Source organism: Lissotriton vulgaris, unplaced genomic scaffold (assembly GCF_964263255.1).
Source record: "Lissotriton vulgaris unplaced genomic scaffold, aLisVul1.2 SCAFFOLD_1100, whole genome shotgun sequence".
In the NCBI taxonomy this organism is placed as follows: Eukaryota; Metazoa; Chordata; class Amphibia; order Caudata; family Salamandridae; genus Lissotriton; species Lissotriton vulgaris.
Window position 1 is genome coordinate 354257 of NW_028242031.1, and position 25270 is coordinate 379526.

The following is a 25270-nucleotide window of genomic DNA, read 5'->3' on the forward strand; positions in this document are numbered from 1 at the left end:
TGGGTACGTTTTTTGGAGCCATTGTCTCTGGTTCTAACCTCGCGCCACCTGGAGATACAGTCAGGGTCCAAATTGGCTGTCCACGCCACAGACCCGACCAGTCTTGCGCCGATCAACGGACCAGTCGCGGGATTGTTTGCCGCACCAGCTGCAAGGAACGCCGGACCAACCACAGCCACAGCATCCGGTCTCACTATCCCGCGGTCAAACAGGTTGCGATCAGACAGATTGCCAAAAGCGGGACGGCAAAGTCGCCAGATCGTCAGGCTCCCCCTGCCGTAGCCGTAGCCGGTGAGTGTTGATGGTTAGCCAATTACACTGTATTTTTTTTCGGTAGTCGGTCGGGTCTCTGGGGCAAGCTCAGTGATGTGTCCGAATCATCCCCTGATGTCTTCCTCGTTAATCCCCTTGGTTTTGTTCACATGGGGTGGAGAGGTAGGAGCCTCAAAGGATTGCTTCTCTCTACGGCGCCCTCACTCCGCCATCTTGGTCGACCTGCACCCAGGATCCTGAACAACATCTGCATGTGCATCGGTACCCCTGAGCACAGCTCCACTTTGGAAAGAGTTAAAACCTAATTTCTTTAAAGAACGCTACTTCACAATGCATTAACTGCTCACACCCCAGCTACCGCTCCTATCACTTGGCTTTATGCTGGTCTTTGACCCTCTTCAGCACTCTGCTTCCTTTTAGTTAGGTTTGCGCTATGGGAATACCACAAACACACATGCATTCAGTTGTCAAACAAACCCCCTGCCACGCACACATTGTCTCCAGCCCTACCACGCTATAAGAGCTAAGAGACAATCAGTGTGCCACTTTGCACCATGACAAGAGATAAAATGTAAGATTTTATTTCATTTGCTACCTCTGTCTCAATATTAAATACATAGAGCTGTACGTATTCTACGAATAAGCTGAGTATGAACGTGATTACAGGAATCATAAACTTTTAAATAGCTCACAATGAAAATGGAATTTTGCGGCACCTAATGGTAAGCTTTAATAGTACGAGTTTGTTAATCTATTGTACTTTGTTACCTAGACTATAACGCAGTATATCAATTATCTTTCAAAGCAATTTAATCATGGTTCAAGCCTGTGACCAGAGATTACATACCCTTCTCCAGCAAGTGTTTTAACAAACCAGACTATATTTTTTCTACTATGCCGTGACACTTGCTGGATACACATACAACTCTACCGCATGCGTTTGTAACCAACAAAATAAGCAAGAACAGCTTAAGCAAATTTTTTTCGCCAGTGAAATTTATTTGGGGTCAGAATTTGTGAAAATAATAGGGTTTAATTGACTCTGTTGCAGCTCATGAAACCGCCCTTAGTAATCCTGGCCCCCGGTTACTCCACCCCTAGGAACTCCACCCGTCTTCTGCTCTCTCGCTGTTCCAATTTGTAAGTTCCTGAAGATCAGTGATCACTTCTCACCACAATCATTTGGTACCTTCAGCAATGGGACAAGTATTGCTGGAAAGCTGAGGTATTCTTGTTTCCAACTGCAACTCTCTCGTGGTAGTTTCCCTTGAGAACAGATCACTTCTGTACCTGAATTGTACCTGCATGAAAAGGCAGAAATGTTTCGGACACTAAACTTTCTTCCATGTTCATGCAGAGTGTCCGATGAATAGACTGTTTACACACTTAGCGCGCTCTGTACAACCCCTGAGAGATGGGGAAGCAGCTCTAGACCAAACTGGCATGCTCTCATAGGGATAGATCAATGGCTTGTTAATTGCAGCTAGGTAATGCAACCTCCTGAATTTTATCATTGAATTTAATAATGTAAACATGCATATATGGTTCTTTTGATGCACATGTATTCTCGAAGTAATCTCAGTTCATTTTAGCAAAAATATGTGAAGATGCAAATGTATCAATGCATACAAACAAGACTTGCTATTTTTTTTCCAAAAAGGAGTTCTTTAAAAAAAATGTATGTAGGGTCATTAGGCTCCTGCTAGTATGTACAAACTTGTTATCCCTTTTGTCTCCCCGTCCTTCCAGGTCCATTTTCTTGGTGCTATGATGGCAGGTTCACTATCACGGCCTCAGATGGCCGCCATCTTGCTTCCCATCTCAGAACCTTACGCTAAAAGTGGAGTTCTTGAGATAATCAGTAAAAGTAGCCACTCACATTTATTTATTAATAACACCAGAGAAGGAATCTTTTATTGTTTCACTCTTTTCATATAGTGGATTGGCCTTGTGGGGGTGTTGAGGGGTTTCGGCATGGTGTGGGCTTTGAAAGCCTGTTTAGAAAAATCCCAAAGACCTACAATTAAAACTACTTACATGAACACTCCTTTGATATACTGAGTGCATAAAGTGATAATCGATACACATTGTGTACACACACCATATATGTGCAATCAGGTATTTCACTTGAACCTACATGAGGTAACCAACTAAGCAAGTGTAACTTGGATGTCTGAAATGACATCATGGTTCAAAGCCACAATGCACTTATAAATAGTCAATTGCAGTGGCCAGCTCAGAGGGCAGGTTAAGGGAAAGAGAAAGAGAACCTTGTCTATGTAGGTGAAGAGGGCATAACATAAATGGTATGCATGAGTGAGACAGTGGCAGGTGCCTCAGGCGCTGCAGGCTGCATGGTGTTATTTCCCAGTTTAAGAAAGGATCATTTATCCTTCTTTCTACTCGAAACCTCATGTTGTAAAGAAATAGAGCAGTCTCACCCACCAAGATGCAGAAATTACAAATTATAGATTGAAGGAAGCTGCATAGAAAGAAGAGCTGAAGCTGCATTTCAGTGCATTGTGCTGAAATGGGAGCCAATCTTCATCAACATCATCAGTGCCACTTTGAGTTACCCGTACCTGCCCCCCCCTCCACCGGCAGCTTTTGGGGTTCACCGCTGTCTCCCCTGGGTCAGCTTTAAGTAACTGAGTAAGTTAGGAGTACTGGTGGGCAGTGGGAGCTTGTGCTCTCTCTCTGAGTATCTGAGGTGCACGGTTGAGGAGCTCCGAAGGCCAGAGGTGCAGGAAAGGGTCACTGACAGAATATCAATGGTAAAAATATCGTGAAAAAAATATAGATAGTAAACATATTGACTCCCTATACTTAAGCAGGTAAGTACTAAAATATTGAATCCAAAATATCAAAGTTAAAAATATAGATGTAAAAAATATAAATAAAATACAATAACATATAATAAATATATAAAATAATTATACTGTCTTTAACAAAATTAATTACATTTAATATACATCTTAAGTAAATATTAAGATTAAACTTAGTTAAAAAATATAAACAATCAAACAATAATTTATGCATATTTGTATATTTACTTCGAAATCATTTATTAACTATTATCTTTATTTAATTTTTTTACTTTTGTTATATAAAGATAATATGTATACATAAATCAATAATTTAAAATTAAAAAACATTCTGTAATTAATTAAAAACTTAAACTATTGAAACAAAATTAAAATATACATTTCACAATACAATAAATACAACAGTAGGGAAAATGTTGGATAGCAAAATGATTAAATTTAATATTCCAACTGCAATGAGTGCAACAGTAGGGAAAGTGCTGGATAGCGGAGGGGTAAAAATTACTATTCCCACTCCAAAGAGTGCAACAGTAGGGAAAGTGTTGGATAGAGGGGTAAAATTTACTATTCCCACTCAAGTGAGTGCAACAGTAGGGAAAGTGCTGGATAGCAGAAGGGTAAAAATGACCATTCCCACTCCAGTGAGTGCAACAGTAGGGAAAGTATTGGAAAGCGGAGGGGTAAAATGTACTATTCCCACTCCAATGAGTGCAATAGTAGGGACAACTTTGGATAGCGGAGGGATAAAAATGACTATTCCCACTCCAGTGAGGACTCAAGTTATAGTTAATTAAGATAGCTCGAACTATAACTGCTGAATTTCAATGGTTTTGTATGAGTGAAATCTGAGACAAACTAGAACTTCTCTGTCATCTTAGTTTTTTTAAGTGAATTTCTAAGGTTTTTTTTTAAAACAATTCCTAACTATAACATCCCTGTAACCTTTATTTTATTAGTAAATTTCTATGGTTATTAAATGCTATTAGCTAACTATAATTTTCCTGAACGTGGGTGTGTGAGTGGTTGTGTGGGTATATAAGTGGGTATGTGAGTATGTGGTGGGTATGTGAGTACATTTGTGGGTATGTGAGTGCATGCGTGGGTCTGTGAGTGGGCGTGGGAGTGGCTGTGTAGGTGTGTGAGTAGGTGTATCAGTGGTGTTATGGGTGTGTGAGTGGTTGTATGGGTGTGTGAGTGGCTGTCTAAGTGGTTGTGTGAGTGGGTGTGTGAAAGTTGTTTGTGTGTGTGAGTGGTTTTGAGGGTCTGTGAGTAGGCGTGTGAGTTGCTTAATGGGTGTGTGAGTGGTTGTGTTGGTGTATAAGTGTGTGTGTGAAAGCTGTGTGGGTCTGTGAGTTGGTGTGTGGGTTGGTGGTTTTTAGGGTCAGAAGGTGGGTGGGTGAGTTGCTGTGTGGATGCATGAGTGGCTGTATGTGTGTGTAAGTGAATGTGTGAAAGCTATGTGAGTCATTTTTAGGGTCTGTGAGTGGGTGTGTGAGTGGCTACATGGGTGAGTGGGTGCATGGGTGTGTACATGTGTATGTGCATGTCTGAGTAGGTGTTTGAGTGGCTGTGTGAGACTGTGAGTGGCTGTGTGAGTGGTTCTGTGGTTATGTGAGTGGCTGTATGGGTGTGTGAGTGGGTGTGTGGATGGGTGGGTAAGTGGGTATGTGAATGAGTATGTGAGTAGGTATATGGATCTGTGAGTAAGAGTTTTTTAAAAATTGGGGTCTGGACTAAGAACACAAACATTAAACATTCTTAACTTAGATATAACCTTAAATTTATAACTCAAGCACCATCTTTCATTCCTCATCCACATAGACGTTTTCACCTGGACCTTATGAATACTATGATTGATATGGAAGACCTTCCTGAATTCTGAGGAACTCGATAAGAGACTGTGCTTTATCCAGGTAGTTGGCAGAAAGAGTACGAGAGTATAATTTGTCCATGTACTTGGCTTTGTGTCACTGTAATAATGGTGTATTCCATTGGAGAGTAGTGGGACTGATTTCCGAGAATAGGAGACTGTGCTTTATAATGTACTTGACACTGGGTCACCACAAGGGATATTCTATTGGGGAGTACTGTCACTGATGTCTAAGAAAAATAGACTGTGCTTTACCACAAATGTGGTCCTGTATCACTGTAATGGCATATTTCATTGGCAAGTAGTGGCCTTGATTTCCAATTTTAGATTGCCCTTTGCCCATGTACTTAGCCCTTTGTAAATGCAATGTGTTATTCCATTGGAAAGCAGTGGCACTGATTCCTGAGACACACTTTCTAGACATAAGGAGGCAAAGACCTCACATGTGATACTCAGATCTCATGGAGTTGAGCCTTTCTTGAACACCAAAATGATCCCTGAGATAACAGAAATCTGATAAATCCTCTTTTAGACAACAGAGCTACACTTCATCTGGAACATAACACATACACTGGAGTAAGCAGCAAGCGGAAGAGTTATTTTGTGAGTATGTGGGTCTTAAGGCTCAGATCTCAGACAGCGGGACTGTCAGCCATTTTACATAGATCTCATTGGTTTAGGTAGCAGAGCTAGCTGTCCTTCAAGTGACATGCAGGATGCATGGATCTCACAGGCTCGGGCCTTAAAACTATGTTGCAGGTGAAAACAGATTGGACAGATTCAGGCGTCAGAATATAGAGCTATCTCTCGGATTACACAATTTTACAGATATGCACATATGAATAATTTATTAGCTCCTACATATCTTACAGAATTAGGCTTTAGGGAGCAATACTATGTCTTGAGTGATGCAGATCATATAGACCCATTCATTGGAAAGCTGAATCATCCCTCAGGTTACACAGATCTTTCGTGCTCAGTGCTCAATCATCCGATCACCCCCTGTGCACATATGTAAATCAATTGTATTACAGAGAGTAAGATTATCCCTTAGTTACAAAGGAGCTGGCTGTACCTGTGCCTTACAAACAAAACCTTTCCCTCACCTCCACAGGTCTGTGTTTCATGCAGTTTTGATGGGAGATCTAGCCTGTGGGTTCTTTTGAAACTGATGATTCACTAAATATGCACTTCTCACTGTCTCTGTTTTTATATTACAGGTGGAAGCCATGATGTTTTTCAGAGGGATCTTCCTTCCCTGGGCTTGCATCCTCATTCCTGTTCTTCTCGTCCCACCGGTCCATGCTCAGTGCACCTCAGGCACCGCAGCACAGTGCAGTGCGGCAAAGTTCATTCCGGGCCACAATTTGGGCGGAGAAGGCTTTGATATCATAACGTTGCAGAGGAAAGGTGCCTATGTCATCGATATGGAGAGTTACCTGACAAAAAATGAAACTTGCACCCTCTGCGAGAACTCACAACTCGCAAACCAACTGCAGAAGGTGCCACTGAATGTCCAGGACTGGCGCGTGGACATCAGGTGCTCCCGCTCAGTCACCAGTACAGTCCATGAGTCCAGCCTATCATTTGCCAACTCCACCAGCCGCAAAATTGAGAATGACTGGCGCATCGGACTGGACGTCATGCCCGTACCAGGAGTTTCTGTTGGTTTGGTGACAGCAGGGTCTCACTCAAAGCTTTCAGAGTTTGCAATGCAACGTGGCGAAAAAGACAAGTACAGTTACTCCACCCAAGAAACGTCTTGCAATGTGTACAGGTGAATTTCTGATGAAGAACCATGATTTTCAACCAAACTTGCAGCCAGACATAGTGCTGAGTGAGAGTTAAACTATTTGTTACATTTCGTGGGGCTTATTTATAAGTTGCTAGTGTCACCAGTACATCATTTTCCCCATTTTAAGAGTGACACACCAATGGCGCAAGGGGCTTGTAAATAAGACCTGTGTATCTTCAAGGGCCATGTGTGGGTTGGAAATTCCCCCTGCTCCCTACTAAGGGCATTGCCAAATTGTAGTGCCTTCGGGGACTCTGAGCTTTGTGTGGTGTTGTGTGTTGTTTTAATCCGATAAATAATTGTTTTATTGATGGATGCTACAAAGTTAGTACAAACTAAATAATTATTACACATAGATATACATCAAGACCAATACAAAGGTGAGGTCAAAAGCAGTAGATTTTTTGAAACACTGATTGCTCTGTCACCCCACCTTAATTTTGTGCTGTGATGAATACACAACACTGTTACAGTGAAAAATGCCCATTCAGTAGGATTCACAAAATCTAGCCTCATTTGAATTAACGGGCCAAAGTTCCATTTTGCGAATTCTATTGAATGTGCGTGAATGCAGGGATTGGGGCTGGTTTCAGAAAAAAAGAAAAGGCATGCCCTGCGGAAACAATGGAGGTAGCATGTAGTGACTAATCTTTGGGACCTATTTACAAGATAATGATGCAGCCCCTCACTGCAAGCCGTCTTGCTTTGCCGAGTTTCGTCTCTAGGAAAGTGCAAGGATGCGTCTTATTTACAACAATGAAATGCAACCCTGTGCTTTCCTCTGTGCTGGTGCACAATACGCTGCCTAGTGCCAATGCAGGCACCCTTGCACCATGATGCAAAGGAGACTGCATTGCAGGGAAGATTGTTTTTGTGCAGGAATGGACACCTTCTGGCACAAAAACAATTATTGATGCTGTTTTTCTCCTTCTATGTGTGCTGCAGAATGCAGCGCATATAGAAAGAGGAAAAATTATTGGTTTGTGACTAAAAACTGTAGAAGCAAATCACTGGTACAATGAAATGTGATTCAGTGGGATACAGGATACACCTCTTCCATATCCCTTCCACCTTCCGAGTGATAATGAATCACAACGTGTACTTAGTGAGCCTGATACATCTTTAACTTTTAGTATGAAAAGGCTGTTTTAACCACTCAGGTGCACATCACAACCATAAAAACCTGGACACATAGCCTTACAAGTAGCTGAGAGATTCACTTTACAATAAAATAACCTGTAACCTTCCCCCTGCCCTCCACTAACAGACTATTGAAGTGCTCTTCCCCAGCACTGACAGAAAATAACTGTATTCAACTACCAAATGTCAAAAACCTTCCAGTTCCTGGCTGCTTAAACATCAACTGTCAGGCTCCTCCTTCTTCTCCCCCTCAATATTTTTGGTAACCCCCCTAAATCAATGAACGTCTTTCTTGTTGTCAAACATCCTGTCAAATTGACATTCAGAAAAACATTTTATGAGGTGTTTTCAGCTAATGCTCATACTAAAGCTTACAACATCTTTCCATCTTTACTTACACCCACCACTTTCCCCATCGCTTCTCCCATCTGCAATAAATACAATTCTATACCCATTGTGGATAAATGGACACCAGCATACCTGAAAAATTCATGCTCCTTGTATCTCAATGCTGGACTTGCAACCCTGCCTATCCCCTCATTCCTGCAAAACATCTTAATTTCTCTGTTAACCTTCTTTCTAGCTTTATCTATAGCTGTAGACTTTACTGTTTCCCTACGTTTTCATCGTTGTATCAACTCAGTCCATAGTATGAAGGTGACTGCCCATTGCCACTTAACCTCAGTCAAATTTCCCTTCATTGCCTCAATCAAAACTAGGCCTTACAATTTCACCAGGTAGGTTTTGTCTAAGTGTACAACTAGTACATCCAGCCTGCCTTCTCTCCCCAATATCCTAATTAAGGTGGGAAGCAAGTTCATCCATTTCATGCCCCCTTCCCGCTCTACCTTACACTTATTATCCTATCTTCGAAGCCCAACTGCTTCCCATGTCTCCTCATTGCTACCTTTTTCTCGGCCTAGCTGATGAAGGAGTGCCTGCAAATCCATATTATCAGCACACCCTAGTGCTGCCAGGGACTGAACTTAAAACAATTAAAAACTGTTTTATTCTTCCATTCAGCGATCCCCTACCCCTTCCCGCATGTATTGCCTGCAACAGTCAGACGACCACCTGCCAAGCTCTTAATGCTGTCCCATGACCACGCTTCCCTGCCTCAGTTGTCACCCTTTTTCTGAACAAGTGCATACCATATTTCTCTTCTAACATATCCAACTCTGTTAATGTTCTCAGTACTGTCAGCCCTTGAAAACGTGTCACCCTCGACCTGTCTTGGTATCTGAATACCTCCCCACTATGCCCTTTAGCCTCCCCCAACATGTGCTTCCTTCAATACACTGGACACAACTGGGAAACTGAGTAAGCCTGCAGTTAAACCGATATTCTCTGTGCTCTCTGATCTGTCTTTGATTTTCACAACAGTATCAATACTCCTTCAGACATACACTCAATGTCCTCAGATCTGGCTACTCTCTCTTTCTCAACAACTCAGAAACCTTAAAAGCCCTAATGAACATACAAAACATAACAGCTGAAAAAAAAACCTTTTGCCATCCCTTCTGCATACCTTTGGCAGTGTAGCCATTAACCTACAAATCATTGTCTAATTCAAAGTTCTCCACGCTCTGCCCCCATTTCTCAACTCCCAACTCCACAGTGGCGGCTGGTGAAGTTTGAGAGTGGTGGGGCTGGGGTTGCGAAGGTATGAGTTAACATAACATTAGGGTAGCACAGGATTTTTTTGCGAGGTCGGTCGCGATTTCCTGCGCAAATCTTGTTTTAAAACTTAAATAATTTATTTTCAAGAACAATTCTTTTAAATAAAAAGCAAAACACCATAGATGTTTTTAACTTCAATGGTTCCCCGTTTAATGGAAGTCCTTATTTTGGCATATTTTTGTATTGCAGCAATATTCAAATTCAAAATTAACTTTATTCGGATTTCAATATGAAAACCACAAAAGTACAAATTTATACTGTAAAAAACACTGATAAAAATAGATACATTTAAAAGGTACATGATATGAATTAAAAATTTGTTCACTGTATTCTGTGCAATGCATTTACTAGAGGCCGTATTTAGATGGGTTCACGGAGTGCTCATAAGTTCATACGGTGTTTAAGGCACACTCTAAGATAATGCGCCACGGATCTTGAGACTAGTAGATTGTCCAAGTGCTGCAGTGCCAGAAATGCTGGGCGACATCTTCTGATCTTCATTACTTTTAGGATTGGTAGAATCCATCTCTTCCGGAAAGGTGTGTAGAAGGTACAGAAGAAGAGGACATGGATTGTGGACTGTGGAGAGGTGGAGTCACAGGGGCATGGTGTTATAGTATATGTCCAGTTGTTTTGGGTGGGAAATGAAACCATGATGTGGAAAAGATTGAACCTGAAACGGGTTAACAGTAGCTTTTCAAAATGTGTCAGGTCTTCCTGTAGATATGGTTGTATGGATGGAACAGATTGTATCATGAGGCTATGTTGAACCGCTGGTTTACCTATTTCTGACATCAGTCTTAGTTGGTTTAAGTGGGACAGACATATCTTTTTTAGTTCCTTTTTTGCTATGTCTGTGACTGACTGTGGGTCATTGAAAAACCTCGATAGGCCAATATCCGTGAGGAAGGTTTTTACATAATGAAGCCACCTGATCTTTTCCATGTGTTCTAAGTTCATGCAGTCCTCAATGATTGCTCTTGTGAGTGTACATTCTTCCGTTGCCCATATCCTTCGCCATAGCATTATGGGTTGGATCTTGATCAGGTCTGAGATATATTCTAGTCCAAGTTCTAAATGGCATCCAAGGGTGGTCGTGCTCTTAGGGACTGCTAGTAAGAATTTGAGGAAGGTGTTTTCAACCTTTTGGATTTGTTCAGCGTTTGCCGTTCCCCAAACTCCTGCTCCAAAGATAGCCGTGGTGATGCATTTTGCGTTATATATCTTTAACATCTCCGCCAGGGGTTTTTTCCCTAGACGGAGAGAAAAGGCTTTTAGAGCGCCGACTGTTCGTATGAGCGATAGCTTGCGGGAGTTAATTGCATCTTTCCATTTGAACTCCTCGTCGATGGTGATTCCGAGATATGGGTAGGTTTTTGTTGTTTCGAGTGGTGTGTTATCTACTAAAATTGTTTTCATCCTTTTCCCTTTACTGCCGACATGCATCACGAAAGTTTTCTTTATATTTACTTTCAGATTGAGGTTGGTCATGAAGGTACAGTAGTTATTTACGGCTTTTTGCAACTGTATTGGAGTTCGGGCAAGGATCACCGCATCGTCGGCGTATAGCAATGCTGGAATTGGTCGCCGTCCTGCTGTTGGAAAATCTTTTGTGCCCTGCAGCATTGCTGCCTCTAGACCATTGGTATACAGCGTAAATAAGAAAGGGGCCAGTACACACCCCTGCCTGACCCCCTTCCGTATTGGGAAGCTGTCTGTGAGTTGTCCTTCCAGCCCGTATCTTACCTTGCCTGTGGCGTCAGAGTATAACTCACGTCAAAAATATATAATTGGGGGGTCAATCCCCATGTCCTGCATTATTAGCCATAGTTTTGTGTGTACCACACAGTCAAACGCTGCCGTAAGGTCAACGTAGACTAGGTGGAGACTGGTTTTTTTGACACTTGTGTACTTTGCGGCCAGTAGGGTTAAGTTCAGAACTTGGTCCACGGTGCTCAGGCCGGCCCTGAACCCGTACTGAAGATCTGAGAGGGCCCCGTGTTCCTGAGACCATTCCTGTAGACGATTGAGGAGAATCCTTCCTGCCATCTTACCCACAGAATCCAGAAGTGAGATGGGTCGGTAGCAGGACGGACTGTCTCTATTACCTTTCTTGAAGATGGGAATTAGGATTGATGTTGACCAAGATTTAGGGAGGGTGCTTTCTTTAGCTGCGTTCAGTACTTTTGTTAAGAGTGGGGACCAAAGATCAGGAAGAGATTTATAGAGGTCCATTGGAACGGAGTCTGGGCCTGGCGCTTTACCATTTTTTGCCGAGTTAATGGCTTTTTGTGTCTCGTTGATGGTAAAGTGTATATCTAATGGGTACTTCACCGGTGAGAGCGCTGGTCCAGTGGGTAGAATTTCAGTTCTTGCCTCTCCAAAGACTTCTGAAAAGTACACCACCCAGTCTTTCGCGTTAATTGCTACGTCTAAGGATGGACCCTCCTTATTCCCTACTAGGAAGGGAGTCTTGACTGTTCTCCAGAATGCTATGTTGTCTTTTTGCAAGCTACTATTTAAAAGCTGAATCCAGAGATTGTGTTGAATCTCTTTTTTTCGTTCTTTGAGTGCTTGCGCGTATCTTTTCCGTAGTTTGGCTATCTCTTCCCTGTTTCGTTCTTTCTTTGCTAAGGCTTTTTTTAGGGTAGAGTAGGCTTTTGTGCACTTGGTGTTAAACCATCCTTTTCTTTGTGTGTTGTTTTGTTTTCTAGGCTTGGTTAATTCATTTCCTATGGTTTTCACTATTCTGTCATAGTCATTCAGGATTTCGTCTGCGCCTGCTAAAGGATTTAAACAGTTTTCGATGTATGGCCTGCATTTATCCACTATTCTTTTGATGATAAGTTCCTGGTCTAGGGTGCCCCATTTTAAGGTAAAGCCATTTAACCTGTTTAACGTGAGATTGTCTTGTAATAATAGAGTATGGTTGTCCTTTACTCGATTCTTGTGGCGATCAGGTTCGAGGTATGTTAATTTGAGGGGATAGTGGTCACTAAGTACGTTGTTAACCACTTCAAACTGCTTTATAGAGTCTGCGTTGATGGTAGAAACCAGGATGTAGTCAATTAATGTTTGCGCCCCTCTTCCATGAAAGGTTGGCTTGAATGGGGTTGTTGGTGACATTATCATATTTGCGAACCCTAGGTCTAACTCGAAGATAGTGGCTTGTGTATTGTTTCCTTCTTCCGTGTGTTCCAAGTGGGTTAAGGGATTATCATGCTCGTCGATGATCCCACAGGTAGGTGCATTATTTTGGCTGCAGATGTGTAAGTTAAAGTCTCCTCCCCAGATTATTGTGTGTGTAGTTTTTGCAAATTTGGTTTTTTGCATATTTATTTTTTCAGTTATTTCACTTAGTGTTTTGGATAGGTCTTCTGAGCTCATATTGTTGTAGAAATTTACTATTGTATAAGAAATATTGATGGTAACTTTGATATTGATTATTTGATAGTTCTGATGAAGAGCTACAGGTGTTATATCTTGACAGGGCCAAAGATTCGAGATGTATGTTATTAGGCCTCCTTTGCTTCTCCCTGATTGCGATTTGGTAGCTTTTGAGAAAAATGTTCTGTAACCCTCTAGATGGACTGGATCAGTCAGCCATGTCTCCTGTAGACATATTAAATCTTGTGTGTGCACCAGTTCCAAGAAGGCTTTTTCTTGGTGCTTTGTTGCAAGACCCGCCACATTCCAGAACAATAGGTTCCGCTCAACTTTGTCTGTCGTATGATTGTTAAGGGGGACGAATTTTTCTTGTGTACTTGAGTTTGGATAATCAATTATTTGATTTGTTTTGAACAGACGTTTATTTAAAGGTGATGATGACAGTTTCTGCACAACCGGGACCAAATTACCATGTTGTCGTGTGGTTTCGGTCTGACAGGCTCCGTTTGATTTTCCCTGTTTTGGTGTATCGTCATTTATTCTTAGCTTTGTTACAGACTGAGTTTTTCGTATGATATTTATTTTGGAAGCAGTAGGTGGCAGGAGTGGAGGCGTGATGGTTTTATGCGGGAGATTTGAGAAATGGGGCTGAGATGGTGGTCAGTCTACCATATCTAGACAACTGAAATGGTTAAATGTCGGAATTCCCGACCATGGTTCGTTATACATTTGTTGATGTGGTCTTCTACCGGAATTCCAGTCACCTCGGTCGCTGGGTTCGTATCCCCAGTCGTTCTGCGGATGGAACCTCTGGCTATATCCTTGTCCCCTATTTCCCTGATGCCAATTTCTTGGTCCTTGCTCGGGTTGGCTCCAGGACCAATTTGATGGCCAGGTGGGGTCCTCGGAGCGATGGGATTGTCGGGGGTAGAAAAAGGATAGACGTTTGACACTTATTCCTTCGTTGTATTCTGGAGTATCCCAAGAGCAAGTGTAATCGACTGCCCGTGGATTTTCAAAATTTACGATTATGCAGTTTCCTGGGATTGTTTTAGGCTGGTGGCCAATCCACGAGACTCTTCTTACCGTGGTTATTCTGGAAATGTTATTAGGGTGGTTGGGCCTGTTGGTATTTAACCAATAACGTACTTTATTTAGTAGGGACCATGTAGGTTCGTCTGAGTCTTTGCCTAATTCGGGGACGCCCGTTAGAATGGCTACGAACGGAGTTGCTTCAGGGGGGAGATTTACTACCTTTCTCCATCTCTTGTTAGGTTGTCCTGTTTTGGTATTGTGGGTCTGTGTTTGTTCGAGTCTTGAAGGAGTCTCAGTTGGTGGTTTAGAAGTTTTATTTGTCTGTGCGGCGATTGCTGAGTTGGAATCTGTATTTGGTTGGTTTGAGTACCTGAGTTGAGTATTGGTTTATTTTGATCGGACTTTGTTTTTACGGTGTTAATTTGATTGGTAGATTTGTTTTCTGGTTCTGTAACTGTTTTCGTTATAGTTTTAGTGGTGGTAGTATGGACTGGTTTATTGACTGTTTGTTTTGGTGGGTTGGTTACATTTCTTTTTCCTGGGTCAATGGCAGCGCCTAGAGGAACAGGAAGATCATTTTTCTTTGGGATGGTGGTTGTTTTTGCAGAGGCTATTAATATGGCCACTTGTTTTTCTATTATCTCAAGGCTTTTTTGTAAAGGTTGTAGTTGGTGTCTTATTATTTCTGCGATTTTGTTTAACAGTGATATATCTACTTTAGAATGATTTGTGCCTTTTTCTGCTCGGGCAAGTGGTTTGCCCTGACGAATCTTATTGGAACTGGATCTATTTGCATGATCTTCGACTATGAGGACATCGGATATGATATTCTTAGAGGAATCTGTGATGACGATGTTCTCCTGAATTTGTTGACTAGCAGTATCTGGATTAGTGACACTTATGTGAGCTGGGCTGTTAGATCGTAATTGTAAGGGGTTTTGTTTTGGAATTGCTCCTTCTCTTACGCCTCTTAGTTCTTGTTGCGTTGGATCATTGATTGTTGGTTGGAGGCTTGCGAAGATATCAGGGGTCAGTTCAAGATCCTGTGAGGATTGCGAGTTTGACAGTTGTGACAATTGTGTGGTTACCGATAAGTCAACAGTGTTAGGTAAGGCATGTATTTCAACATTTGTATCTATAGTAGATTTATTTAGGGGTATCACTTTTGGTGTTTGAGCCTGTGCCAAGGTGCCCATTGATGAGCGCCGTGCTTGGTCTAGCTCATATGATACTCGACGATCAAGCAACATAACTGTTTGGTCTATGGTTTCGTTTACTTTGTGTAGGAATTGTTCAATTGGACCGACAGTAGTTGTTACGTTTTTTTTCATAGTTTTGCTTCTGGAGCCTCTCGTGGTCATTGTATGTTTATTGAGCAGGTATGGAGCAGAGGTAATGACCCTGGTTGAATTTGGTTCAAAAAGGAGGAGTGCTTATACTTTTTATTGGGGAGCCTGTCCTCAGTGATTTACCTTTCCTTAGTTGTTAGGGGGGTGCGCCCGGCCCGGTCTCCTCCGGTCTGTGACGGGCTTGGACGGGCCCACCCTTGGCCCAGGCTTCGCCCAGCGTCCCGCTCGCGTCCCGCGAGGGGGGCGATGACGCCCTTTATGCGCCTCCTAGCGCGTCGTCAAGGGGGTGTGGCTGGAGACCTCGAGGGCTGCCGGGAGTTGTAGGCAGCCCCTCGCCTCGCTCCACTCGGCGGCCCCGCTGTCAGTTGGCAGAAAACAGCAGGACGGCGGTAGAGAGGCGGTGGGGGGTCTCGACAGCGCGGGAGTCTGTGACGGTGGCAGAGCCTTCCTCGCTCGCTCTGCAGGATACAGGTCAGGCCGGTAATGCAGCTGGGCTGCTTAGTTGTGAAACAGCGTGTGTCAATTTCCCTGTGGCAAAGACGCCCTTTATGCGCCTCCTAGCGCGTCGTCAAGGGGGTGTGGCTGGAGACCTCGAGGGCTGCCGGGAGTTGTAGGCAGCCCCTCGCCTCGCTCCACTCGGCGGCCCCGCTGTCAGTTGGCAGAAAACAGCAGGACGGCGGTAGAGAGGCGGTGGGGGGTCTCGACAGCGCGGGAGTCTTTGACGGTGGTAGAGCCTTCCTCGCTCGCTCTGCAGGATACAGGTCAGGCCGGTAATGCAGCTGGGCTGCTTAGTTGTGAAACAGCGTGTGTCAATTTCCCTGTGGCAAAGACGCCCTTTATGCGCCTCCTAGCGCGTCGTCAAGGGGGTGTGGCTGGAGACCTCGAGGGCTGCCGGGAGTTGTAGGCAGCCCCTCGCCTCGCTCCACTCGGCGGCCCCGCTGTCAGTTGGCAGAAAACAGCAGGACGGCGGTAGAGAGGCGGTGGGGGGTCTCGACAGCGCGGGAGTCTGTGACGGTGGCAGAGCCTTCCTCGCTCGCTCTGCAGGATACAGGTCAGGCCGGTAATGCAGCTGGGCTGCTTAGTTGTGAAACAGCGTGTGTCCCGTATTGCAGCAATATATAAAGGAAATTAGCAACGAATTGAGCACAACAATGTTGTGATGAGCAGAAGCAGAAAAAGTTCAGTTGAAATGAAATTCTTTTAAGAGACAATTTTCAATTAGGTGGCTGTTCAAACAGCCAGGCACCAGCATCCTGCTGACTAGTCATTGAAAGTGCAAAAAAAAACAATCATGCATGCTCTGCACTTCAGGCGGCATAGGTAAAAACTTCAACAGAGATAGGCAAATGATTGATACTATTAATCAAAGGTACTTTGTGATGAAAACAAATGCAACGTTATTTGCTCCTAAAAGAGAAGAGAACTCTACAAAGCTTACTCATTCAGTGTTTTGTTGAGTTCAGATCTAGTTGTATGACTCCCCAAATCAGTTGTGAAGGAATATCTGGATGTGGTAAAAATGAACAGTAAATGCGTTTTAATGTCAGTTCTGACATTCTAGCTCTGTATTTTTTTTGCAGCTTTTTATAAAGGCCAAACTCCCCCAAAGATACTGGTGCACTTTATATGAGCACCAGTTGCATGAGACAAGGACATATTCATGTTCTATAAGGACAGGGACAGTATTTACTCAGAACCACAGGATGTTGAGCTGACACCAGGACTCGAACCTAGCTCACCACTGAAAAATCGGCCGCTCTGACATTCACATCATCTACCATAAAAAAATATGCCAGTCATAACATGTCACAAGCACACCTCACGGGATCATTTTGTTTACAAGCTAGGACCGCCATATACTTGAAATAGCACCCCATATTAAACTCTAAAGAATTATAAATACGTTCCTACCTGTATTTACAAATTACATTTATAAAATAAAAATTCCTCCCTCCTGATCCTAACAATAAACCTTAAGAAAGTTAGAAAACGATGTGTCCATTCCAGCATGCAAAAAACAATTCATTTATACCTTTTTTTGGGATTATAATACAGCAGTGATGATTGATAAAATTGCTTACTTTACTTTCTTCAAAAAGGTCGGGTCCGAGCAAGTCACTTTCTCATTTCCTCAGCAGCAAAGTTTTTCTTTTTCATGCCGGTCTGAAACATTGTCAGGACTGGCTCGGGTGACTCGTTAATTGAAGCACGGCAAGTTCTTTCACTGCACTGGACATCTGCAGTGTCTAAAATTCACGAGTCTGCATGTGGTGGAAAAGGCGTCCAAAAATGTCTGCAGCGCGGGAAGCAGACAACTCGAGTCTGCGAAGTGTGTATTCAAAATTAATGAAGACACACTGCGCAGACTCGATTACTTGGCTTCCCGGCTGCCTGTAGCCTTAACTCCACCCTTTCCTAGTACAACACAGGGTGGGTGCCACCCCACCTTGTGACGTGCTGGGAAAGGGTGTGGTGACCATGCTCTCACCTCCCTGAGTGACGGAAAGCCCCAGAGATACAGGGCTTCAGTTAAAGACGCCCGGGGCTGATTTCATTCCCAGGAGATCAGGGGGAGGAGACTGGTCGACAAGGCTTTGTATTTGCCGAGCTGATGACCTCACAGGCCTCAGGGCTGTGAGAGCTTCAGCCCGGCAAATGCTCTACACTTTCGGCAAGCCTAGGGGGCAGCATTTAAGGAATGCTTGCTTCCGTCACGGATGGAAGCAAGCACAGTGACTGACACGGCGTCGGTGCATCAGAGAAAGCACAAAATGTGTGCTCATTTTATTAAAAAAAAAAACATTTGTGTGCCAACAAATTGCTTTTAGTTTTATTTACTCTGACTCTGTCCTTGGCAATGAAAGTAAGGGGGGCGGAGCCCCGACGCCCAACAGCAGAAACCGCACTGCAACTCCATCATTCCAGTATCCTAGACAACAATGCGCCCACCAGTAGCACGAATCCCAACAGCAACACACCGAAAAATGCAGCACTGGCCAACCTATACTCTATCATTATGTGAGTCAAACCTTTCTCAATCATTGACATAATGAACTTTGCCACATTCGCTGTTCTCTTTTGCCTGTCCAGCCAAGCATCACCTCTTCTCTGTGCCCCTGATTGCAAAAACTCCTTAGAAGACTGCGCATAGGCTTTCCTGGTAGACCCAGCAAAAACCACAACACCAGTTCCAATATCCTCAGTCACCTATTAGCCAGAGACTCTGCAGCATCTGTGTCATCTCCTTGTCTGCTCCACAGGGAAGCCTACGGAATCTCCTCCACTGTGAATGAGACAAAGTATCCTCAATCTCATTGTCAATTCCTGGGATGTGCCTCGATCAATAGATAATAAAATATTTCGATCACCCCTGCACAAACACATGCAGCAACTGTAAGACTGTCAATGCCCTGTGCCGATTGTCTGTTTATTGCTTTGACCACTGACGTACTCTTGACATTAAAAAGCACTTTTTAGTTTGCAAAGCTGCCACCCCAGAAAGCCAACGCTGTCACTAACAGAAAGACCTCAAAAAATGCAATGCTTCCACTGCCCTTTTCCATGCTTCCTGCCACTGTTTGGCGCCCCACCACTCCTGCTATAAAAGTCAAAATTCTGCTCCTATGACTGTATCCGAAAAAATGTATATGTTCTACTCTGTTTCATTGCGCATCCCTTGCAGTACTATCCCGTTAAATTTTTTTTGAACGCGCTCCACCTCCTCAAATGTACCCTGACGCCTGCTGAAAGATACACCTTGTAATGAGGAAGGGAAAACCCGGATTGCGCCCGCCCCAAGGACCTGCAAATAGGTCTACCTGCGCTCTCTGCTCTGCATACAGTGTTCAAATATCTTAGCACAACCTTCACTTCCAATACCATACCTTCATTTTAGTTAATGTGTTGGTCAAGATCACCAGCATCACCTTCTTTTTATCCTCCAGAAACCTCTACTCCTTTCTCACTGAATCAATCTAATTCCCCAAGAATTATATTAATGTGGTCGGTGCCACCATCTTCTCCTCCACCAAAGGCACTTATCCGCCATTAGCTCTTTAAAACAACCAGCATCCGCTAGCAGTCTACTGAGCCCCCTACTCCCACAAAAAAGAAAATGTCAAGATGGTGTGTCACTGCTGTCCTGCCTGTTGTCCATGGAAATATCACTGCAAGAAAGACCTACATTCTTTAAATAATGCATAAGAAACAGAGGAGCCCATTGGCAATGCTTTATTCACATACCACTGGCCCTCATACAGCATCACCAACAGGTCAAACTCATCAAGGTGCATCTGTAACAGCTCTTCGCAATGCCCATCCCGATCCTTACTACCTTGATCAACTCAATTGTCTCATCCACCAAAGAATAATATTTCATCTTAATTCATTGTTTGAAAATGAAGCCATAAACAGAGCAGCCTTCTGGCCAAGATAAGTATTGTATTAATCTAGATTAGCCCACTTCTTTCTTGTATACAACACCAATTGGCAAAAAAATCAAATTGTTAATAGGACAATCATTGAAAGGAACCACCATCCTCTATTAACCTATCTATTTTCAGAATTTTTCTTTAACTAACCCCAGTTACACCTCTTCAGATTTTAAGTTCTCTGTCCACCTCCTAATCCATGGACCTGTATAGCACCATCTAAAGCCCTTGTCTAAACTCTCTTGCAATATTTCCATGTCTGCCTTGTTTCCATACTGCTGCAAGCGGAACTTCATCTTGTCCTCTTTAACTTGCATATTGGCTCCTTCCCAGATGTCTGTGAATAAACCTTTAATCCCATGGGGCACTCCTCTCCTTATGACTAGCATCCAACCTGAAAGCCTACACTGAGGACCCTTCTCCTTCCTCCTCACTGCTTCTCTCCATCTGCGTTGTTAAGAGGGTCGGAGCTTTTCCCCTTGGGGCTCCAGCTGACAAGGAACGGAATCTGACTTCCTTTTCTTTCTTGCTGGTGACCCACCCCATGAACTGCCACTACTCTCCTCTATGTCACACGTACAACTGTTGAAGATGTTCCTTGCCTAGTACCCCTCATGCGGTACAAAAGGGGGTGGTGATGGACGGAGCATCTGAACCAATCAAACACTCACACCCAGTCAACAGATCATCTACCCCCTTTTGTACTGCTTTGTTCGCCATAAGTTGGCAGGGTATGCTCAGACGTGAGTCCCTTGCTCACTTTGCCACTGGATTCAAGCAAGCCTGGCTGAAGACGGCTGAAATGCCAGAAATCGGTCCTAGGAAGCTTTATTCCGGTCCAGAGAAGGCATGGCTTGGCAGTTCGGGCTGGACTGTTCCCATGAGGCACAGGATCAGACTGATTTGCATATGGCCGTGTCTGAACTGGGGTGGCAGAGTGGGCTAAAGAACGGTGATGAATTAAACCCAGATCTGTTGACTGGGTGTGAGTGTTTGATTGGTTCAGATGCTCCGTCCATCACCACCCCCTTTTGTACCGCTTTGTTCGCCATAAGTTGGGAGGGTATATTCAGACGTGAGTCCCTTGCTCACTTTGCCACTGACTGGATTCAAGCAAGCTTGGCTGAAGACGGCTGAAATGCCAGAAACCGGTCCTAGGAAGCTTGTTTCTAGTCCAGGGAAGGCATGGCTTGGCAGTTCGGGCTGGACTGTTCCATGAGCCACAAAGTCAGACTAATTTGCATATGGCCGTGTCTGAACTGGGATGGCAGAGTGGGCTAAAGAACAGTGATGGATTAAACCCAGATCTGTTGTCTGGGTGTGAGTTTTTGATTGGTTCAGATGCTCCGTCCATCACCACCCCCTTTTGTACCGCTTTGTTCGCCATAAGTTGGCAGGGTATGCTCAGACGTGAGTCCCTTGCTCACTTTGCCACTGGATTCAAGCAAGCCTGGCTGAAGACGACTGAAATGCCAGAAACCGGTCCTAGGAAGCTTGTTTCCGGTCCAGGGAAGGCATGGCTTGGCAGTTCGGGCTGGACTGTTCCCATGAGGGACAGGGTCAGACTGATTTGCATATGGCCATGTCTGAACTGGGGTTGCACAGTGGGCTAAAGAACGGTGATGGATTAAACCCAGATCTGTTGACTGGGTTTGAGTTTTTGATTGGTTCAGATGCTCCGTCCATCACCACCCCCTTTTGTACCGCTTTGTTCGCCATAAGTTGGCAGGGTATGGTCAGAAGTGAGTCCCTTGCTCACTTTGCCACTGGATTCAAGAAAGCCTGGCTGAAGACGGCTGAAATGCCAGAAGCCGGTCCTAGGAAGCTTGTTTCCGGTCCCGGGAAGGCATGGCTTGGCAGTTCGGGCTGGACTGTTCCCATGAGGCACAGGGTCAGACTGATTTGCATATGGCCGTGTCTGAACTGGGGTGGCAGAGTGGGCTAAAGAACGGTGATGGATTAAACCCAGATCTGTTGACTGGGTGTGAGTGTTTGATTGGTTCAGATGCTCTGTCCATCACCGCCCCCTTTTGTACCGCTTTGTTCGCCATAAGTTGGCAGGGTATGCTCAGACGTGAGTCCCTTGCTCACTTTGCCACTGGATTCAAGCAAGCCTGGCTGAAGACGGCTGAAATGCCAGAAACCGGTCCTAGGAAGCTTGTTTCCGGTCCAGGGAAGGCATGGCTTGGCAGTTCGGGCTGGACTGTTTCCATGAGGCACAGGGTCAGTCTGATTTGCATATGGCCATGTCTGAACTGGGGTGGCAGAGTGAGCCAAAGAACGGTGATGGATTAAACCCAGATCTGTTGACTGGGTGTAAGTGTTTGATTGGTTTAGATGCTCCGTCCATCACCACCCCCTTTTGTACCGCGTAGTACCCCTCATGGGCTGTAGACTCCACTTTCGGTTTCAAGCCACCCCTCTGCTGCCTCTCACAAACATTTTGGCGTCTGTCCCACTCTCTCCCTTGGGGCCGTGATATGTCCAACTTTAAGTGATTTTACATCCAACCACAATTCACTGTTTCTGTTGTGTTTTATATAATGTGGAGAAACGAATCAATTTTACTTTTTACAATGTAAACTTAAATTAGAATCTTGAGGAGTATGTTTTCATATTTCAGAACAACCAGCAGTTAATTTTTTTCTGCATGTCAATTATTTAACGGTGAGAACAACATTTAAAGTTGTCATTCATTAATTATTATCTTTGTATTGTTTTTATAAAACCATATGAATAAAATCAATACACATCCAATCAATGAAACACATTTTTAAAAGCATAAAATACTAATTAAATGGCAAGGATTTCCTGATATTAAAAGCTCTCTCAAGGAAACTAGCAATTGATTTGGTGTAAAATTCCTATCCTTTAAGACAGGTAATATATAACATTTGTAAAGATGCTCAAAAAACTACAAAACATCATAGAATGCAAGGTTTACTGTACAGAAATCAAACCACAAAAACAAGTGGATAAATTCATCGTTCATCCCTCACCCTTTAGCGGAATATAACAAAAAATGCACAATATTCAAATTAAAACACAATAATAAAAATCTTTACCTTTTATTTGCATAGAAGTAACATAAGGTTCATTCGAGGGGACTGTTTTGAACGCCTCAGCCACAAAAATGTAATCTTCTGGCTCTGTGATCACAGCATTTTACAGCAAGACATTACATATTTCATGGCACACACACAAAAAAAGAAAAAAACAGGACTATCCTGACATATTTAAAATAAAAACACAAATGAGGATTTGAAATTCCGTATTACCTCATCAGCACACTTCTCAGTATGAAAGTAACAAAGAACAAAGCAATTAGAGAAGGCATAATAGTACCTTAGAGTTTGGTGGATGGGATACTGCCTCGAAATGTCACAGATATCCTCTCTGGCCTATTACAAGTGCCATTTGCTGCAATAGACTTTTAATACAACAGATGTAATATCCACTACAACCTGACAACCAAACTCTAAATAACGCCCTAAGTCACTTTGCCAGAAGCCACTAACAACTATAGGGAAGAAATAGCAAGTCTGACCATCTTTGAGAAGTTGCTTGCAGTTTATGCCTTGCCTCTCCCAGTAGGCCTTGGCAATCCTGAGCTGTTTACCCCTGTCATGTCCCCTTGGAAGTGATTCTCCTGCTCACTCCCCTCCCTGTCAGTTTATAGTTCTGCCCCATGGCATTTTGCTCCCTATGTCACTTGTTATTCCTACCCTGCACTCCTTCTCTGCCACTTTCCAGTAATACCGTGTATGTGCTGTTTCTGTTAATCTGCTGTTCCCTATTGTATTGTATTGCAGCATTTATATAGCGCTTATTACCCCTATGTGGGATGCTGAAGCATATACCCACTTGGATAGCAAGCTACACTTTGTAGGGTGTATGTATGGGTGAGTGTTTTCATGTCATGAGTGATGACCACTGGGGTGCAGTTATCTGTTATGGGACACAACACCTGACCTTGTGATGATTGAGCGTATGTGAGAAACAGACATGCAAAATATATTGATAATAGGGGCTAACCAGCTTAACTATGGAGGCAGCGTGGTGCTGTGTACTGCACCCTAGAAAGGAGGGTAATCAGAAAAGACCCAGTAATCCATACAATAAGCACCAGGAAGAGATGCTGTCAAATGGGTAAAGGAATACCAAAAGAGCACGAATGGGAAATGATGATACAAGCAGAAACCATGCATCATTTAATTTTGTTGATTTATTTATTTATTTTAAACGTAGAAAAATGGTTTACTATTGAAAAAAAACACTCAATGAAGGGGAAATGATGTGGACGAGCAATCATGGCTGGCAAATCTGAGCAGAAACTATATAAACTTTAAATATCTCGGCACCCACCCACTCTTGCTATGCTGAAGGAAGTTAAAATATTGAGCAGGGGTTGAAGCGCCAAGCATCTCTTAGGCTCCTGAAAGTGGATGAGCCTCAGTGGAGTGAACCATAGTTAGGTCGTAGCTCAGACCCTAGCTAGGTGGGCACCCAGCACAAGTGAGGGTGAGAGACGAAGCGTGTGATAGGTTGCTGCCCTGACGTTGCAAAGCAAATTGGCTTCCCTCAAGTTACCATGAAGTACATGCCCAATACATACCTTGGATCCCAGAAACCCTTGTTCTTTCTACTTTACATAATGAGGCATCCCCTTGAGCTTCTAGATTTTCCTCCCAGAACTGCCACTTCCATTTTTAAAGAGGAACAACATTTCAGGGTAAAAAAACGAGAGTTGATGATGAGTGAACACTTAACCTACTTCGATTATCTGGATGGAACAGCAGCATGGCACCAATTTAGGTGTTTTCAGTTTCTTCAAAATTGGTCGGGCTCTTCTCTGACCTGTGAGTCCGGGAAAAAACACATTTTATATATGCCTCCACAAGTTAGGTTCCATTTTGAGCTACTTTGTCTGGTCCATTCCCATACACCACCTCCTCATTACCACCCACCTATTAAGTCTGCTCTCCCTTCTAGCCAAAGGTCTTTGAACTAAAATAACAGTAGTCAATATGTGTTAATTCCTGTTCTGGACCATTCACAATTCAACTCCTGTGAGTGCCAGCTAGAACCAGCAGAGTTTGTTGATTCAAATATTTACAACAAGGGGTGGTGAGGGACAGAGTCTCTGAATTAAGCAGAAAGCTCTCACCCAGTCAAGAGATCAGGGCTAGATCCAACACCGTTTTTTAGCTCACTGCACCATCCCAGTTTCAGAACCTGGCTGTATGCAAATTAGTCTGTTCCTGTCCCAGTGCATGATGGGACCAGGGCAAACCAAACTACAAAAGCCAATTCTTACACTGGGAAGGAAACAAGCTCCCGGGGACCGGTTTCTGGCATTACAGCCGTCTTCGGCCCGGTTTGCTTGAATCCTGATGGTGCAATGAGCAAGGGTCTCACATCTGAGAATACCCTTCCACACTTAGGGTGGACAAAAATATTTATTTGCATATAGCCAGGTTCTGTGC

General features: G+C 43.6%; 1 protein-coding gene across 1 annotated transcript in view; it reads left to right on the forward strand.

Annotated features, from left to right (window-relative positions):
* The window catches only part of LOC147669093 (perforin-1-like), a 136798-nt gene that overhangs the window by 73685 nt on the left and 37843 nt on the right, over positions 1-25270 (forward strand). The window contains exon 2 of the mRNA XM_086948233.1: positions 6189-6745. Coding sequence (XP_086804359.1) covers positions 6198-6745 — 548 coding nt within the window. The 5' untranslated portion in view covers positions 6189-6197. The remainder of the gene's footprint in view (positions 1-6188; positions 6746-25270) is intronic.